Source organism: Bactrocera dorsalis, chromosome 5, assembly GCF_023373825.1.
Source record: "Bactrocera dorsalis isolate Fly_Bdor chromosome 5, ASM2337382v1, whole genome shotgun sequence".
NCBI lineage: Eukaryota > Metazoa > Arthropoda > Insecta > Diptera > Tephritidae > Bactrocera > Bactrocera dorsalis.
The window spans coordinates 25,165,453-25,180,678 of record NC_064307.1 but is presented as its reverse complement, the minus strand read 5'-3'; the positions used below and the strand labels follow the sequence as shown (position 1 = coordinate 25,180,678).

The following is a 15,226-nucleotide window of genomic DNA, read 5'->3' as shown; positions in this document are numbered from 1 at the left end:
GCCAAAAATGGAAGAACTGAACTTGGTTGACATGTGGTTTCAACAAGATGGCGCTACATGCCACACAGCTCGCGATTCTATGGCCATTTTGAGGGAAAACTTCGGACAACAATTCATCTCAAGAAATGGACCCGTAAGTTGGCCACCAAGATCATGCGATTTAACGCCTTTAGACTATTTTTTGTGGGGCTACGTCAAGTCTAAAGTCTACAGAAATAAGCCAGCAACTATTCCAGCTTTGGAAGACAACATTTCCGAAGAAATTCGGGCTATTCCGGCCGAAATGCTCGAAAAAGTTGCCCAAAATTGGACTTTCCGAATGGACCACCTAAGACGCAGCCGCGGTCAACATTTAAATGAAATTATCTTCAAAAAGTAAATGTCATGAACCAATCTAACGTTTCAAATAAAGAACCGATGAGATTTTGCAAATTTTATGCGTTTTTTTTAAAAAAAAGTTATCAAGCTCTTAAAAAATCACCCTTTATATGTAAGTACCTACCACCGCATTTTTTATTCGCAAGTCCATTCGTAGACGATGTTGAATTTAACCAACAAAAGACCGAGTAAACATATGTATGGAAATTCTAAAGCCTATTCCTGTATATGATCGGAATACTACTCTCAATATATTGTTTAGATCGGATTAGGATATCTTATTTTTGTTATAAAAAAATCCTTATCACGACATAAAAAACATGCAGATATTACAAGAGCTTAGGATAGACGCAATTGGTGTTTAATTACAGTATTACAGTATCCAGTATTTGATTTATTGAAGTCCGCTTGCCCTTTATGCAGCATTGGGCTAAAATCGCCAGCAACAACAAAAGAAAGTGATTCATACTAAAGTTTAAAGATTTTTTTTCAAACTCACATTTATTTTCAGAGAATTTCTGTCAAATTTGATAGTGCCTCAACTGCAACTTCATCTCACGCCAAGTCTTTTGTACTTTTCTAAATTTGTTTCGATAAAATTTCATTCAATGCTCTCTGTATACCATACCATAACGTAATCACCACTCAACTATTTCTGTATTAGCTCTGCTTTCTGCTCTAAAAAATACGAAGAAAAGCAACAACAATGTTTTACTGTTGGAAGCAATATGCCATAAGAAACTCGTTAAGATTTTCGTACAGAAATTTCATATTTTGAAAAGAGTTGACACTCAGTTAAAAAAAATGTAAATGCAAGTCTAAGCACACATCAAAGACAGATATTTATAAAAATGTTTGAGGAAAATTTGATAAAAAAAAAAACAAGACAAGAGTTGCCACTTTATTAAAAATTAAACCCAGCAAACTAAGAATATGTCTGAGGCCAAACACTAGGAATTGAGCGCCAAACAGTAAGCACTTGAGAAAGCTTTGGCCTAAATGTTTTGAGGCAGGAATTTCACCTAATTCCAAAAATTTAAAAACGATATCTTCGGATTGTTATCTATGTATACCAATTTGACAAACCTTACGCTTACCCACACTTTTTAGTAAGCGGAAAATATGTTAATGAGTGCGTATATACATACATCCTATAGATATCGAGATCATTGAGCTCCGTCTATTTAGTTCCGCCAAAAGTTCTGTTACAAGATCACACCGTTCTAAAAATAAAACTTTAAGACACTTTTTATTAAAGTTAATTTCATTGCATAGTGTAAAGGGTGATCCATTTCGAAGTTCCCTACCTTTTTAAACAAAAAGCACAGAAACTTCAAATTTGAATGAGGAATGTTTATTATCATTCGAAAGAACATTCGTTGGCATTTCTCAGATGGTCCATCCGTTGAGTTCAATTTTCGATAACTCGTTCGCCCCTGAATCAAAGCGAGAATGCATAGACTTTAGACTTTACATATCCCTACAGAAAAAGTCTAACGATGTGACATCAGATGATCTTGGTGGTCAATCGACAGGCCCAAAACGTGAAATTATTTGCTCACCGAAGTGTTCTCTCAATATATCCATTGATTGAGGCGATGTGTGGGAAATTGCGCCGTCTTGTTAATGCTAAATGTCGTCCAGATCATGATATGGATATCAAATAATCGGTTATAATGGCGTTGTCGCCATTGACGGTTACATTCTCACCGGCATCATTTTTGAGGAAATATGCACTGACGATTCCATCGGCCCACAAACCACATCAAATCTTTGTTTTTTCGGGATGAAATGGCAGCTCTTAAATCTTTTCAGGTTGCTCTTCGTCCCAAATGCGGTAATTTTTCTTGCTTATATACCCACTGAGCCAAAAATATGCCTCATCACTAAAAAAAATATGGCCCGAAAACGTCAGATATTCTTAGAACTTTTCAAGAGCCCATAGAGCGATGTCGCTTGCACAAGCTGTATTTGTACGCTTTCAATTTCAAGTCTCGACGCAAAAAGCGTCAAGTTGTTACATATGTACGTCAGTCCGGGTTGATGTGAACGGCACAGATTCGACTCTACTCGACCTTCGTGGACTTTATAACATCAAATGAGCGACCTACAGAATTTTATTCGAAGCGATTTACTTTTGCTTTTACAAAAGGCTTTAAACGATTCGGTTATTGATAAATTCGGAACAAAAGATCTTTTGGAAATCAATAGGTTATGTTCACTAAATCTGAATGTAATTGTTTGGCGAGGACGTGAATGAGACCCCGTAGAGAAGACCTAATATTATTGAAATGAATCGTTAATGCAATGTAAGCTACATGACCCCGACTAACTAATTAATAACCGATCACGTAATGTGACCTTTGGCAGCTTTCCTCAAACATTCCATCATTTGAAAATACTCAGTTAATACATACAAATAGGTAGAACTGACCTATGTATTTGCCCACCCAAAGAACAATGCCCTGATAAGTAAAACACAGTAACTGACTACTAAACTAAGATTACAACATTTATTTGCATTTTGTTTCCTTTAAATTGTGTTGTTTTTTCGTCAAGCGAAAAAATATTATAATTATTCCATATTACTTATGAGACACAGGTCGACAGCACCGCAATTTCGAAAAGTTGGCAATTATGGCTAAGAAAAATAAAGATAAATACTTATTAATACTACAAATAGAATGGTTTTCGAAGTTACACTATGCAACAAATAAAAAAGTAAGGTATGTATTTATTACTACCGTAACTGGCAATAGCAATTCTTTGAGCCAAAGTTAATCAATTTATTAATGAACTTTTTCCTTATAGTGCAGTTTCTATATTATTTCAGAAGTTTACTCTTAACAAAACTTAACCCTTGGCATGCCACCTAGAAGATTTTTGTTGGCTTTTTTGAAGTCAAATTAAAAAGCCACACCGAAAAATTATGCCATGAAAGTATAAAACTTCAATAAATTAAAAAAAAAAATGTCTTATTAGCATGAAACTTTTGAGTTCAAACCAAAAATTCGCAAACAGCACAAAGGGTATATTATATAAGGTCTAGTAAAAAAATTCATAATTTTGGCATTACCTTGAAAGTTTAGATCAGTCTGGTTAGAATGATCCGATTTAGATCAAATATGCACCGTTTTGGTAAGTTCATAATGGCACTCACATAGAGACCCTCGTCATTATTTGCAAAAAACTGTGACAGGCAAATTATACATCGATAAAATTGTTAGTCAAAATAATAGACAAAATAAGATAGTAGTCACTTAGAACCAAGTACGAACTATGTAAGTATAAGGTGGATGCTTGAAAATATTTCCGGATACATAAAAAGATACCGGAGCCTGTTGAAAGTCAATTTCGATGAGTATAACCTGACGTTGTGATGTTTTGGACACCGTTTTTCTCTTATTTACCCAAACTGTCCACTTAGGGGAGATGAGCTCATAGTAGATGTTTCCCTGTCAATCCCACCAAAAGAAAATAGAAAAAACTTAGTGATCGTCAATCATGGCTGGCCCACTGATTGTGCGAACTCGCCGAGATTTGACCTCGACCGTTTTCACCTGAAGTTGTGATCAGTTTTCATCACCAATAACCATCTCTTTGATCGATTTTGCTTCGATTCAGCTGCAAAGTCCTTGAGATTTTTACGTCTACTCATGTGAGCCTCATATATTGAGCTCCTTTTTGATTCCGTCTAATGGAATGGAGTTCTTGCTGTTCATTTGCTTTCACCGGCGGTTACTGAATCAAGCACTTTTACAGCTGAAGTGTTCTCTTCCATACGGATAACATGATCTAGTCAGCGCAGCCGCTGACTCTTGATTCGTAAATGTCGCCGTATATCTCGTACAGCTCATTTGTCCATCGACTGCCGTACTCGCCGTTTCCAATGCAAATATTCCATAAAACCTTTCTCTCGAACACTACTAATCATCATCAGATTATATCATTGCTCATGCATCCGCACCATATAGCAGTTTGGGAATGATGACGAGCTTGTAGAACTGTTTGGTCTTTGTTCAATTGCCTACTCAATCCAAAAGTAGCGCCTGTTGGCACGACTGATTCTGCGTTGCGTGGGAGCCAAATTGCTAATACTTTAACTGTTTGTTTGAGTACAGAGGATCTTCGCTTCTGTCATCTGGAGAAACCAGAAATAATCAATGATATTAATACACTCTTATAAAACATGGAACCTTCTCTATTTAGGTCTGCAGATCATTTTATTTTCTGCAACAATAGTTGGAAGAAGTCACACGATTATCTGTAACCTCGCTTGGTATCGAACGACTCAAAGAGGTCCTTCCTGATCTTGACGGAGCTTTTAGTGTTGCTTACACAGTTGTATTAACTTTTCGGGGATACCAGGTTCACACAAAGCAGCATAGAGGCAGTTCCTTTTCGTGCTGTCGAAGGCGAAGAGGTGGTGTGTGGCAATCTGCCTTTCACGGGACTCGAAACGTGAGTAATAACCCTTATTTAAGATGCAGTAACTAACCCGTATGGTGCCTGCAGTCACGGCTAAAAGACAGGAACGGAGCCACTTCGACATATTCGGTGCAATTGTTCGTTGACATCTAGTTGGAGCGTCTGTTCACCAGAGATGGGGTTGCGAACGAGCGTCGGTCTTGAAACAAATAGCGAGCCGCTTGTGAATGTGTTGAAAACTCTATACTACTCGCCTAGCGAAGTTGTGTGCTGGGACCCGCCACGTAGCAACCACTCCCAGTGAAAAACTATAGCCTCGTATAAAAACTCTACTTTTGATGACGACCACATCAAACGTAATAAGGACCATAACCACTAATCTAATTTTGAGCCCCCTTATCTTATCTTATATTTCTAAAGTCATTTAGCGTAACTTGATCAATCTTATACAACGGGCAAAGAGCTACTGCTATTTTTACCAGACCTTATACGAGTATTATACATGCCTACATATACCTATATCGGTATATAGTGACTGGGCTAGTATTTCTGCAACATTCTCTTACCATTATTTATGACCGATAAATTTTTTTCCCTCAAAATCAATATTATAAATATAATTAATCCTTGGGCGGAGTTGAATGCATTTATAATCGCACAAATAACGATATATTCCTCTCTATCGCCAGCCAAATAGGTGAAGATCTCCAGCAGCCAACTAATACCCATTATAGTGAACAGACGAAAGAAGAGCCAGACACTAAAAGAATCGAAATAAAAAAGTTTAGTTTAACTGGAATAAAATTAACGAAATCGACAAACTTATTTTGTTGCGAATGCAGGCGCTGCATTCTACAATCATCCCGCGTCAACTTCCGCAGTTCACGACGTGTTGTCAAGATTTTCTTCGTGGTCAAAAAGAAGAAGACAATGTTGAAAACGATAAGTAAAAGACAAGGTCCATAAAAATAAATCATCGCAGACCAGTTATCAGCTGCATAGAAATTGTGCTTGATTAGCCATTTAGAATCGTATATGTTTGCAACTTACTATTCAGCCAGCAACGTAAGACACCAATACCAGACTTCAGCTCGTCTGGCAGGTCGGAATACTGTAAAGTAACCGTTATAGCAGTCATAATAGCTGGCAGTCCCCAAGCATATAGCGAGTAATACAGAAATTGTTTCCGCTCCGTTGATAGTTGAATGGATACATTGGTGATGCGAAAATTTTTCCAGAGATCGAAGCAGATCACGTTAAGCCAGAAAAAGACGGCTGTGAGGATATAGTAGTTGACGAATCCTATAAAAATTCAATGAAACCATGAATGATGCATGTATGAACTTACGACTAATAGACTCTCTTCTGTAGTATCATTTCAACAACAACAAGAGGAAATAGCATACTCACCTATGGTAGCGCAAGCGACATCATCGTATTTCGAATTTCTTAGATTGACCACTACCAAGAGCAGCGTTCCATTAGCCAATGAAAATAGATAACAAGCTAAACATTTGCCATGTAAGTTCCTTAACTTTCCCATAAGCCATAATATTATTATTGTTGCATATAGAAATGGTGCGGAAATCATCAAAACTGTCAAATATATATGAAAGACTCATCTGCGTTATTTCTAAAACTCAAATTTTTTCCTATCGCTTTCTGTTCCCCCACCCTTTGTATATATTGGATCCATAACTATATTCGGGTGACTTGTCCTGAGATGACGTTGGAAAGGTACTTCCCTTGTGCGTCTTTTTTAGAAAATTTAGTTCAGCGGAAGAGTAAGGGAGCCTTTTTTTACTCAAATTTGTCGAACTTTGTATGTACCTGAAAAGTTTTTTTTATTGGGAGTTCTTCTTCATTATTTTAATACGAAGAAAGCCTCAGTTCGAAGTCATCGTATTTTCATGGAAGTTTATGGTGAACATACTCTAGTTGAGTGCAGCTGCCGAAAGTAGTTTGCACGATTTAAAAGTGGTGATTTTGGCTTGGAAGACGAAGTACGTCCTGAGTTTGAAGTTGAGAAATTTGAAGCACTGCACGATGACGATTATGACCAAATACAAGAAGAGCTCTTTAAATTTTCGGAAGGCACTCAAGCAGCCATTTCAAAACGTTTAAAACCAGCAGGATACATGGTTCGATGTTTGAAACGAGAGGCGTAACAGCGCCAGACCGCATGGGCCCGGACTTTTACTTCCCATTCTGCTCCCGGCTGGTAACCATATTAAGCCTTATCTAGCAACTCGATGGATTTGGTATAATACCTAATTTTGCGCCACCCTTGTTGCCCAACGTCTCTTAAGTTGGATTATTGAGAGCCGTGGAATATATCCATTCCTATCCGGCTAAAGGCTGGGCATTCGCAAAGATAATATTCCAGCGTCTCACAATCATCCACGTAGGCTCTGCATTCCGCCGAATTCACTTTTCCAATTTTTTGAAGGTGGGATCTTAAGGGTAGCAGCCGTGTAATGATTCCTACAATATTACTAAGTTCGCTTTTGCTTAGAAACAGATAGGTTTTATCTGTCCACCATCACGACTACCTTACAGTAACTTTTTGTTGCCAGTATACCAAGGATTGAGGTGTTATTCTAGGTTTCACTGCTTCAAACAACCCTTGAAGTATCTGCATAGTCTGGGGTAGCTAAGAAAAATGTTCTACCCTTTCGTTTCCTTCCACATTTATGTGAGCCGGATACAAAGAAAATCGTTTTTGTGACTGGCGGTGAAAAATGGATCCATTGCGCCAACACCACTGCAAAAAGTCATATGTGTAACCTGGCCAACCAAACTAATGACAAAGTCGAATATCCATGACGCCAAGGTAATGCGCTGTATTTGGTGTGGTCAGAAGGCCATGCTATATTAAGAACCGGCTGAAACCATGAATGGGGATGCTACCAACAACAACTCACCAAATTGAAGCAAGTGATTGCCCAAAAATGCCCGGAATCCGTGTCTAGACACGAGGCAATCATTTTGCTTCATGACAACGCTCATATTAGACTTTCAAGACAGATTAAAAATAATCAGTAAACAGCGACTGTGAAGTTTTACCTCACCCTCCGTATAGCCCAGACCTTAGCCCTTCTGATTACCATTTGTTTCGATCGGTGGAGAATACCCTCCCTGAAATACGGTTCACATGAGAATCGGGTATCAAAATTCATTCTTGACCGCCAAGATGGGGCGGTTCTTTTGGGAAATAGGAAAATGTTACGATTATAGCTTCAGGCGGGCAATACCTTGAATGTTACAATTGTACACATTTTTTTAAATAAACGTACAAATTTTGATCAAACAAACCGCACGAATATAGTTATTGACATATTATCACATCATCCTCTCGATATCAAATCCTTATCTCCTGCTTTTCTTCGATTCTCTTTGTCTCTCTCCTACATGAATAGATTTTATCTATCTTACTCACACGGTACTTACTTATCGTGTTGGCTATTATTGTTGGTGGTTTCTCTTCCGTATAAGGAAAACAATCCATTGGATTTAATACATTTATGCCATACACTGGATACGCATACAGGCAATAATCTCGTCGAGAAATGAACGGGCGATCAGCGATCAACAGTGAGCCATTCTGTGGAATATACAAGAGTTCATCATATTTTTGTTTTATTTTACTCATGTATGTACATATTTACCTCAAACAATTCCCATCGCTCCAGATCACTTACATGTGGAGCTAACATTTGTCCATTTTCGCACGGTAACCCTCTTTGCACCACAAATTCATTCAGCCAATTCATTGCACGTTGTGTACCGTTGTGCAGCGTTATATTTAAATATGGTGAATAGTTAATACCCCCTATGAGTATCGGTTCACATTTTGCTGGAGAGTTTTCATCTAAGCGATGCATCTCAGCGCGTGGATCACAGCAGAATTTGATACATCGCTTGAGTTGGCACACACAGCCGCGTAAATGCTGCTCCACGGGCTTGCGCTCACCACCGAACAGTTCTATGTAAGTATAGTAGCCAATCAAATGCGACGGTACTAACAAATCTTCGTAGGAGTAGGTACCATTCGGGAATTTTTGACCAGCAGTTATGTTAACGGTATCTTCAAAGGCACAATTCGGTATATTCGATAGAACTCCGTGGCAATTCAATAAATATATAACGAAAAACACCATCAAGTGCCGAGATCGCATTTTCACACTGAAATTTGTTGTTATATATTCTATTAACTTTATAAGTAGCGTTATTATTAGGTCCACTCAAATTAGCCAGTTCAAGTTAGAACCTGAAAATATGTATATTTTTCTAGTAATATATAGCTTTTGACTTTAAGATACAATAGAAAATATAATTTGTCGATAAATAATTTTTTTTACGATTTTTCTTATCACAATAATTGATACACATATCTCTCCAATCTTCACGAGCTCCTTAACCAAACAATTGGTTCAAGCTTAAGAACTCTGATGTTCCGAAAAGTGTCGCCCAGTATCGAATGACCTCGCAGAATAAGAGCAAAATAAAGCATAAAGACGAAGAAAAATATTCCAGATTGAAATTTCCAAAGGAGTTGAGGTCAAAAATAAAAAGAAACTGAAGAACATACAGCTCAGAGATCAAATCAAGAATGCAAATAGAAGAAGCGAAAATCTAATGAATTAAAAGCTATCCAACTGAAACAGATTCTCATTTCTAAAAAATATATAATAAGGTGAAAGCAAATAACTTCGGCTTGTTTTATTGAATCACTATTTCATATGAAAATCTTCGAAACTCTAGGAATATTTCGAAGAAATTAACGACCATGAGTCATTCTGTAGTACTTTCTTCTTACAGATATCTAAACGAAAAGTCAAAAAAAAATTTTTTTTTTCGAAGCTGTTGCTTATTGACAAGTTTTCTCACTCATTTGCAGAGTCTTCTAATTAAATAATCAAAGGTTCCTTCAATCTTTGACTCCTCTCTCCTCTCGTCTATTTTTCTCTGATCAATGAATGATAATAGTTTGTATTATGATTGTATTGTATAACACATATTTTTTTTTTTTTTTTGTTTTTCATTTTCTTTTTCATGAAATAATTGTTGACTAGTCACTTCAACATGAATACTAAGTATAATACTATTTTTACAAATATTAATCAGCAATAACCATTTTTAACCGCAAAATTTCGTTGGAGCTCCTATTGTATTGTTGTTGAACCGCACGAGTATTATAGTAAACTAAAATGAATCGGTTGTTGACAGGCTTTTATAACATCGAAAAACTGAAATGCGTTTATGTAATGCACTTTGTCAAGTTGGTAGGACTGTTCTTAATTACTGTGACAAATATGAGCGCGATCTGTCAATCAGTTTGTTTACAACAGTTGCTTAAGTCGGTGTACCTCAGTAGTGCCTTGCGATTTTTATAATGAGTAAAAATATCGAATAAAGAATTTGACTCAAATTTTGTATTTCTAACCAAATTTCGTGTGCAGAATTGTTGCAAATGTTGCCAAGGGCTTACGGTGATTCAGTTTTATCAAAACCACAAGCCTATGAGTGGTACAAAGCATTCCAAGACGGTCGATAAAACGTTGAAAACATGCCTCATGGTGGTGAGAGATTGGTAGATTATTTATTCCAAGAAAACTGAATTTTCTTAAAAAAGTTTAACGCATACAGGTCTCTTTGAACATTCATGCAGAGCATTATAACTGCCGAAATGAAATGAGTTTATGAATTTGGCATGCAAACAAATCAGCAATCATCGGAATTGAGGGAAAAAGCGAGCCCAAAACCAAAAAACACATCAAAGATTAAAAATCGAGGAGATGCTCATTGTTTTTTTCCGATATTCGTGGTTTGGTGCATCATGACTTTTTTCCGGAGGGCACACGGTCAGTAAACAGTTCTATATGGCCGTATTGAGGCGTTTCCATGAGAAATTCCTTCAAAAATGGCCGGAATTGTGGAAGATCCATTTATGGATTTTATGCGATGGTAATGCACCATCACATCGAGCCACGATTATGAGCGAATTTAAAGCCAAAAACGCAATGAATAGCATCGATCAGCCAGGGATTCAAATACTTTTCGATTTGAAAAATATGGCAACTTTCTACTAAATTTTTAAACCAATATTCACAGTTTTTTAAAGTAGTAATTTACTCTAATCAATTTAGTTCATTTTAATATTCAAAAATGAGAAATCTCCACTAAAACAAAAACAAAGGTAATTTATTTATCAAGATACTCTCCTTCAATTCTGCAAAGTACGTCTTCTGGAGGTCAGTCTCCGTGGCGGTAATAACCTTCTCATGACTCCACTATCTGTACGGCGAATGACTGTTTTTAGTTTGAAAAAAGATTACGCCCCAAATCGATTTACATATATGACTGTAGGACGGCGGAGGTTTGAACCAGGTTTATATCATGATGTAAGAGAACTTTTTTCTGCGCTAAAAAGGTCAAATTTTCTTTGTCATTGAATCCACCGAATATCTTTTCTTAAGTATTTAGTCTATGTAGATTCCACTTTTCGAACAACAGAAGAGATGGTCAGCTAGTTTCACAGTTTCATTACAGGTCTGCCAATAAGAGAAAGTGGACTTTTGTCAAGTTATCCTTCGATGATAAGTCGGCGTTACGAGTTTTCGAGAGAAAGATTCTACGGAAGATGGTCCTTTACGCATTGGCATCGGCGAATACCGTAGTCGATGAAACGAGATATACGACGACATTAACATAGTTCAGTGAATTAAGAAACAGCGGTTACGCAGGCTAGCTCATGTCGCCCAAATGGATGAAAACACCCCAACTGTGAGAGTATTTGACGCAGTATTCTCCGGGAGAAGCAGAGAAAGACCTGCACACAGTGTTTGGAGAGGTTTAATCGTAATAAACCCGAATTTTTCATCGACATGTGACAATGAATGAAACATGTATCCATCACTTCACCCCGAAGTAAGAGAAAACGAATGGAAAAATCTATGAATTGGTCTTCAAATTATGTCCGCATCCATCGTATTCTTCAGACTATTTCATCAGATCTTAAAAGAATGCTCTCTAAGAAGAAATTTTCGTCGAATGCAAAGAAAATCGCCTAAACTAAGGCCTCTTTTGAAGCAAAGGACAAATCATATTACAAAAGTGGTATCGAAAAGTTGAAGGGCCGCTATAATCAGTGTATCACCTTTGAAAAGATCTACATATGTTGAATAAAAAACTAATTTCGACAAAATATGTGTTTTGTTATTGTAGTCCGATAACTTTTTAATAGACCTGTTATACACCGAAAAATTGGTTCGATACCAGCCTTATGATTATAATCAAAATAATAAAACACATTTTAGGTATAATACATTTTTTAATATAAGTCTATATATATGTATATAAGTAATCATATTTACGACATCATTAAAATTTGATAGTATCAAATCATCTATAACCTCTCATCGTTGCACTTTCCAAGCGGTTTCCACAACAGCTGCAAAATATAAACGAATAGAGAATAAATAAAATTTCTGGATCCAATGCAACGTTGTCATATCCCGTCAGAATATAAGAAAAAATTAAAAGAAAATTTTGTAATTCAATTACAATTCTTTATAAGCAGCAGTACTCTCTTCTTCATAACCAATAACACAAATATGATTAATCTTTGAAAACCGTTATAGATATTCGTTATTTTGAATATAGCAGCATAATCACTCTTGTGATACATAATTTCCGTTATCCTGATCTGCTTATTTTTTAGATACAAGCACTTTGGTGGAATTCTGTTGAGTTTGGCCGAACAAATTCCCGATTTGCTTGGTATCTATAGGGAAAACGTTTTCGAATCTTTCACTCGGTTGAAGAGTTTCATCATGGTTCCACAAATATATATTACGTGAATGAATAAATTATGCGCTCACCATTCAAAGGTTTTATAAGCGTCTATCGTCTCAGAACAGATGAGAGATTAGATATTTCTAACACAATCTAAAGTCTAGCATTGTGTCTCGGTGTAAACTATATAGCTTAACGGAAACTTACAACCATTGCCTAAAGGCCACCAAAATTTTAGGACGAAAACTCGATCTTGATATACGAGTAGCTCAAGAATCGTTAGATAAAAAATAAACAGACTCACCTACAGCAGCACAGACGGTTTTATCATAATCCGATTTTCTCAAATTAGTGACTATAATCATAGTGTTGCCAATAGCTAACGAGAACTGATAAGAAATCAAGCATTTGGTATTCAAGTTCCGTAGTCCAGGAATCAGCCAGAAAATCAAAATGGTAGCATAGAGAAAGGGCAGGGAGATCAACATAACTGAAAAATGAAGAAATTGAGAAAATTATTTGCAGTTTCAAGAAGTCGTATTTTTTTCGAATTCTTTCCCTCTCTCTCTCTTTCTCTGGACCTCTCTCTTATTCATAGTATTAAGCATTAGGCTTGCAGATATTTTTTGTCCAGCATCACAATTCATTGGATTTAGTACAAAATGATTGCCCACAGGATATGCAGTCAGGCAATAATCTCGTCTAGAAATGAGCAGTTGGTCCCCAAAGCGTAGTAGCGAGCCATTCTGTAAGCGAAAGGTATTATTTTATTGAAAAAAAAAACAAAAAAAATGTTGTTTTGTTTACATCGATTCCAAAACACACTTCACGATTAAAAAATTGTATACAAGAACTTTTTAATAACGGTCTAATCTAGAAAATTTGTTCAGGGGTTTTATCGCTGCCGAAGTTCTGTTCTAGGTGTTATAAATTCCAGTAAACTTAATATCATCGGTTGAGATTATAATAATGTAACAATGGAGGATGGAGTCACGTGTAGAACTTCACGCGAGTGAAGAAAGTTCTCTGAGCACCATTTACTTGGGAGTGGCCAGACACGATTCTTCACATATGGCTTCAGAAGCTCAAAACTTCCGGTCTTAGAGCAAGTAACCTCTGGGTAGCCAAGAATATCCGTTTAAAGGGGAGCTAAAGTGTGAAGGCGAGCCATTTCTCCACAAGGTTGGGCGCTAGGCTTGGTACCTGCCACGTGAAAGAAAAACCAGTGAAAAGGAAACAACAGAGTCCACGCTGGTTGTTAACGCGGCTATAACCGCGTAAGCTGTGTTTACGCCAGTAAAGAAGAAGAAGAATAATAAATCATAAAGGGCACTTCAATTGGATCGCCTCGATTTAATGGCAAAGATGCTCCAGATGAGTTGACAACTCGAAACTTTGAATTAAAGTGGACTAAAACTCCAGAAGTAGTCAACTCTTCAGTGTTCCGAAGCTTGTAAGCTAAGCTTATAATATCTAAGTGACTCAGAAGCTTAATTTTATACTTATTCAGATATGACGCAAACCCAAAATACAAGACGGCCTTCGTATGAAGCTTTTTCATGTGATTTGACATTAGTTTTCAAGAGATTATTGAAAGTATTTTTAACTTGAACCCACTACTTGGAGCTCTTAAAGTCTAAATTCACACAGTTGCTTTATTCCATTCAAAATCCACTAATCCTTCTGCAATACCCCTTTAAATAATTGCAACCAACTTTTTATTCAGAAATATGGTTTTACACTTCTTACCTCAAACAGTTCCCACTGATGTTCTTTGCGCAGATGCGGCATTGACATATATCCCAGATCACACGGTAGCCCCTGTTGTACTACAAACTCATCCATCACATGCATTGATATCCGTTTACCGTTATTCAACGTTATATTCAAAAATGGTGAATATGTAAGCTCTTCATTCAATTGATCATCACATTCCACCCGCAAAGTTTCGGTCGACCGATACATATCGGCTCTGGGATGACAGCAGAATTTCACACAACGCTTGAGTTGACACACACAACCGCGTAAATGCTCCGCCACGACCTTACGTTTACCACCGAAGAGCTCTATGTGCTCGTAAAACCCAGTCAAATGAGGCGGCACCGCTAAACCTTCATAGTTGTAGAAACCTGTGGGTAAAATCTGACTCCCTGTTAAATTAACTGTATCCTCGAAGGCGCAATGTGGTATTTCGGCGATAGCAAAATGTAAAGATACAGTTGAGAGGAAAAAATAAAACGCATTGCTTGAAGCTAATGGAGCGGCGATCATTTTGCTCAGCTAAGACCTGTGAAAAGTAAAGTTAGTACTCATATTTAGAATATATCAGGGCCCAGCTGAGTAACGAAATGTTTTATCAGTTAACTAGGACTCAGCTCCAAGTATGGGAAATATGTATATGACGCAGTAGTTTATCAGCATCTCCAACCACAGAAAGTGCTTGTATGACTATGATTTAACTCTTACTATAATTGATTTTGGAGCTTACGTTTTAAAAATTAAAATTTTTTACATTGCAACAAAAAAGCACTCAGAAATTTTAATTAAATTTCCCAGGGTAAATGATATTGCAAAAAAAAATTAATTAAAATTAATGCTAAGTTGGTAGGACTGTCCTTAATCA

At 36.9% G+C, this 15,226-nt stretch overlaps 1 protein-coding gene across 1 annotated transcript; it reads right to left on the bottom strand.

Annotated features, from left to right (window-relative positions):
- Nucleotides 1-2,877: 2,877 nt before the first annotated feature.
- LOC105224897 (G-protein coupled receptor Mth2) lies at nucleotides 2,878-14,897 on the bottom strand. The gene is made up of 10 exons (XM_049457797.1): nucleotides 14,353-14,897; nucleotides 13,196-13,349; nucleotides 12,890-13,093; nucleotides 8,475-9,049; nucleotides 8,257-8,410; nucleotides 6,217-6,402; nucleotides 5,857-6,108; nucleotides 5,629-5,800; nucleotides 5,373-5,566; nucleotides 2,878-3,019 (listed from the first exon to the last, which is right to left on the bottom strand). The coding sequence occupies exons 1-10, from the start codon at nucleotides 14,872-14,874 to the stop codon at nucleotides 2,964-2,966; spliced, it is 2,469 nt and encodes an 822-aa protein (XP_049313754.1). The 5' UTR covers nucleotides 14,875-14,897; the 3' UTR covers nucleotides 2,878-2,963.
- Between the last annotated feature and the right edge of the window lie 329 nt (nucleotides 14,898-15,226).

Coding starts and splice junctions, on each gene's coding strand:
- LOC105224897 (XM_049457797.1), bottom strand. CDS start 14,874: ATGATCGCCGCTCCATTAGCTTCAAGCAATGCGTTTTATTTTTTCCTC. Junction 13,094..13,195: donor CCTAATGCTTAATACTATGA/ATAAGAGAGAGG, acceptor TTCATTTTTCAG/TTATGTTGATCTCCCTGCCC. Junction 5,801..5,856: donor CTTACGTTGCTGGCTGAATA/GTAAGTTGCAAA, acceptor ATTTCTATGCAG/CTGATAACTGGTCTGCGATG.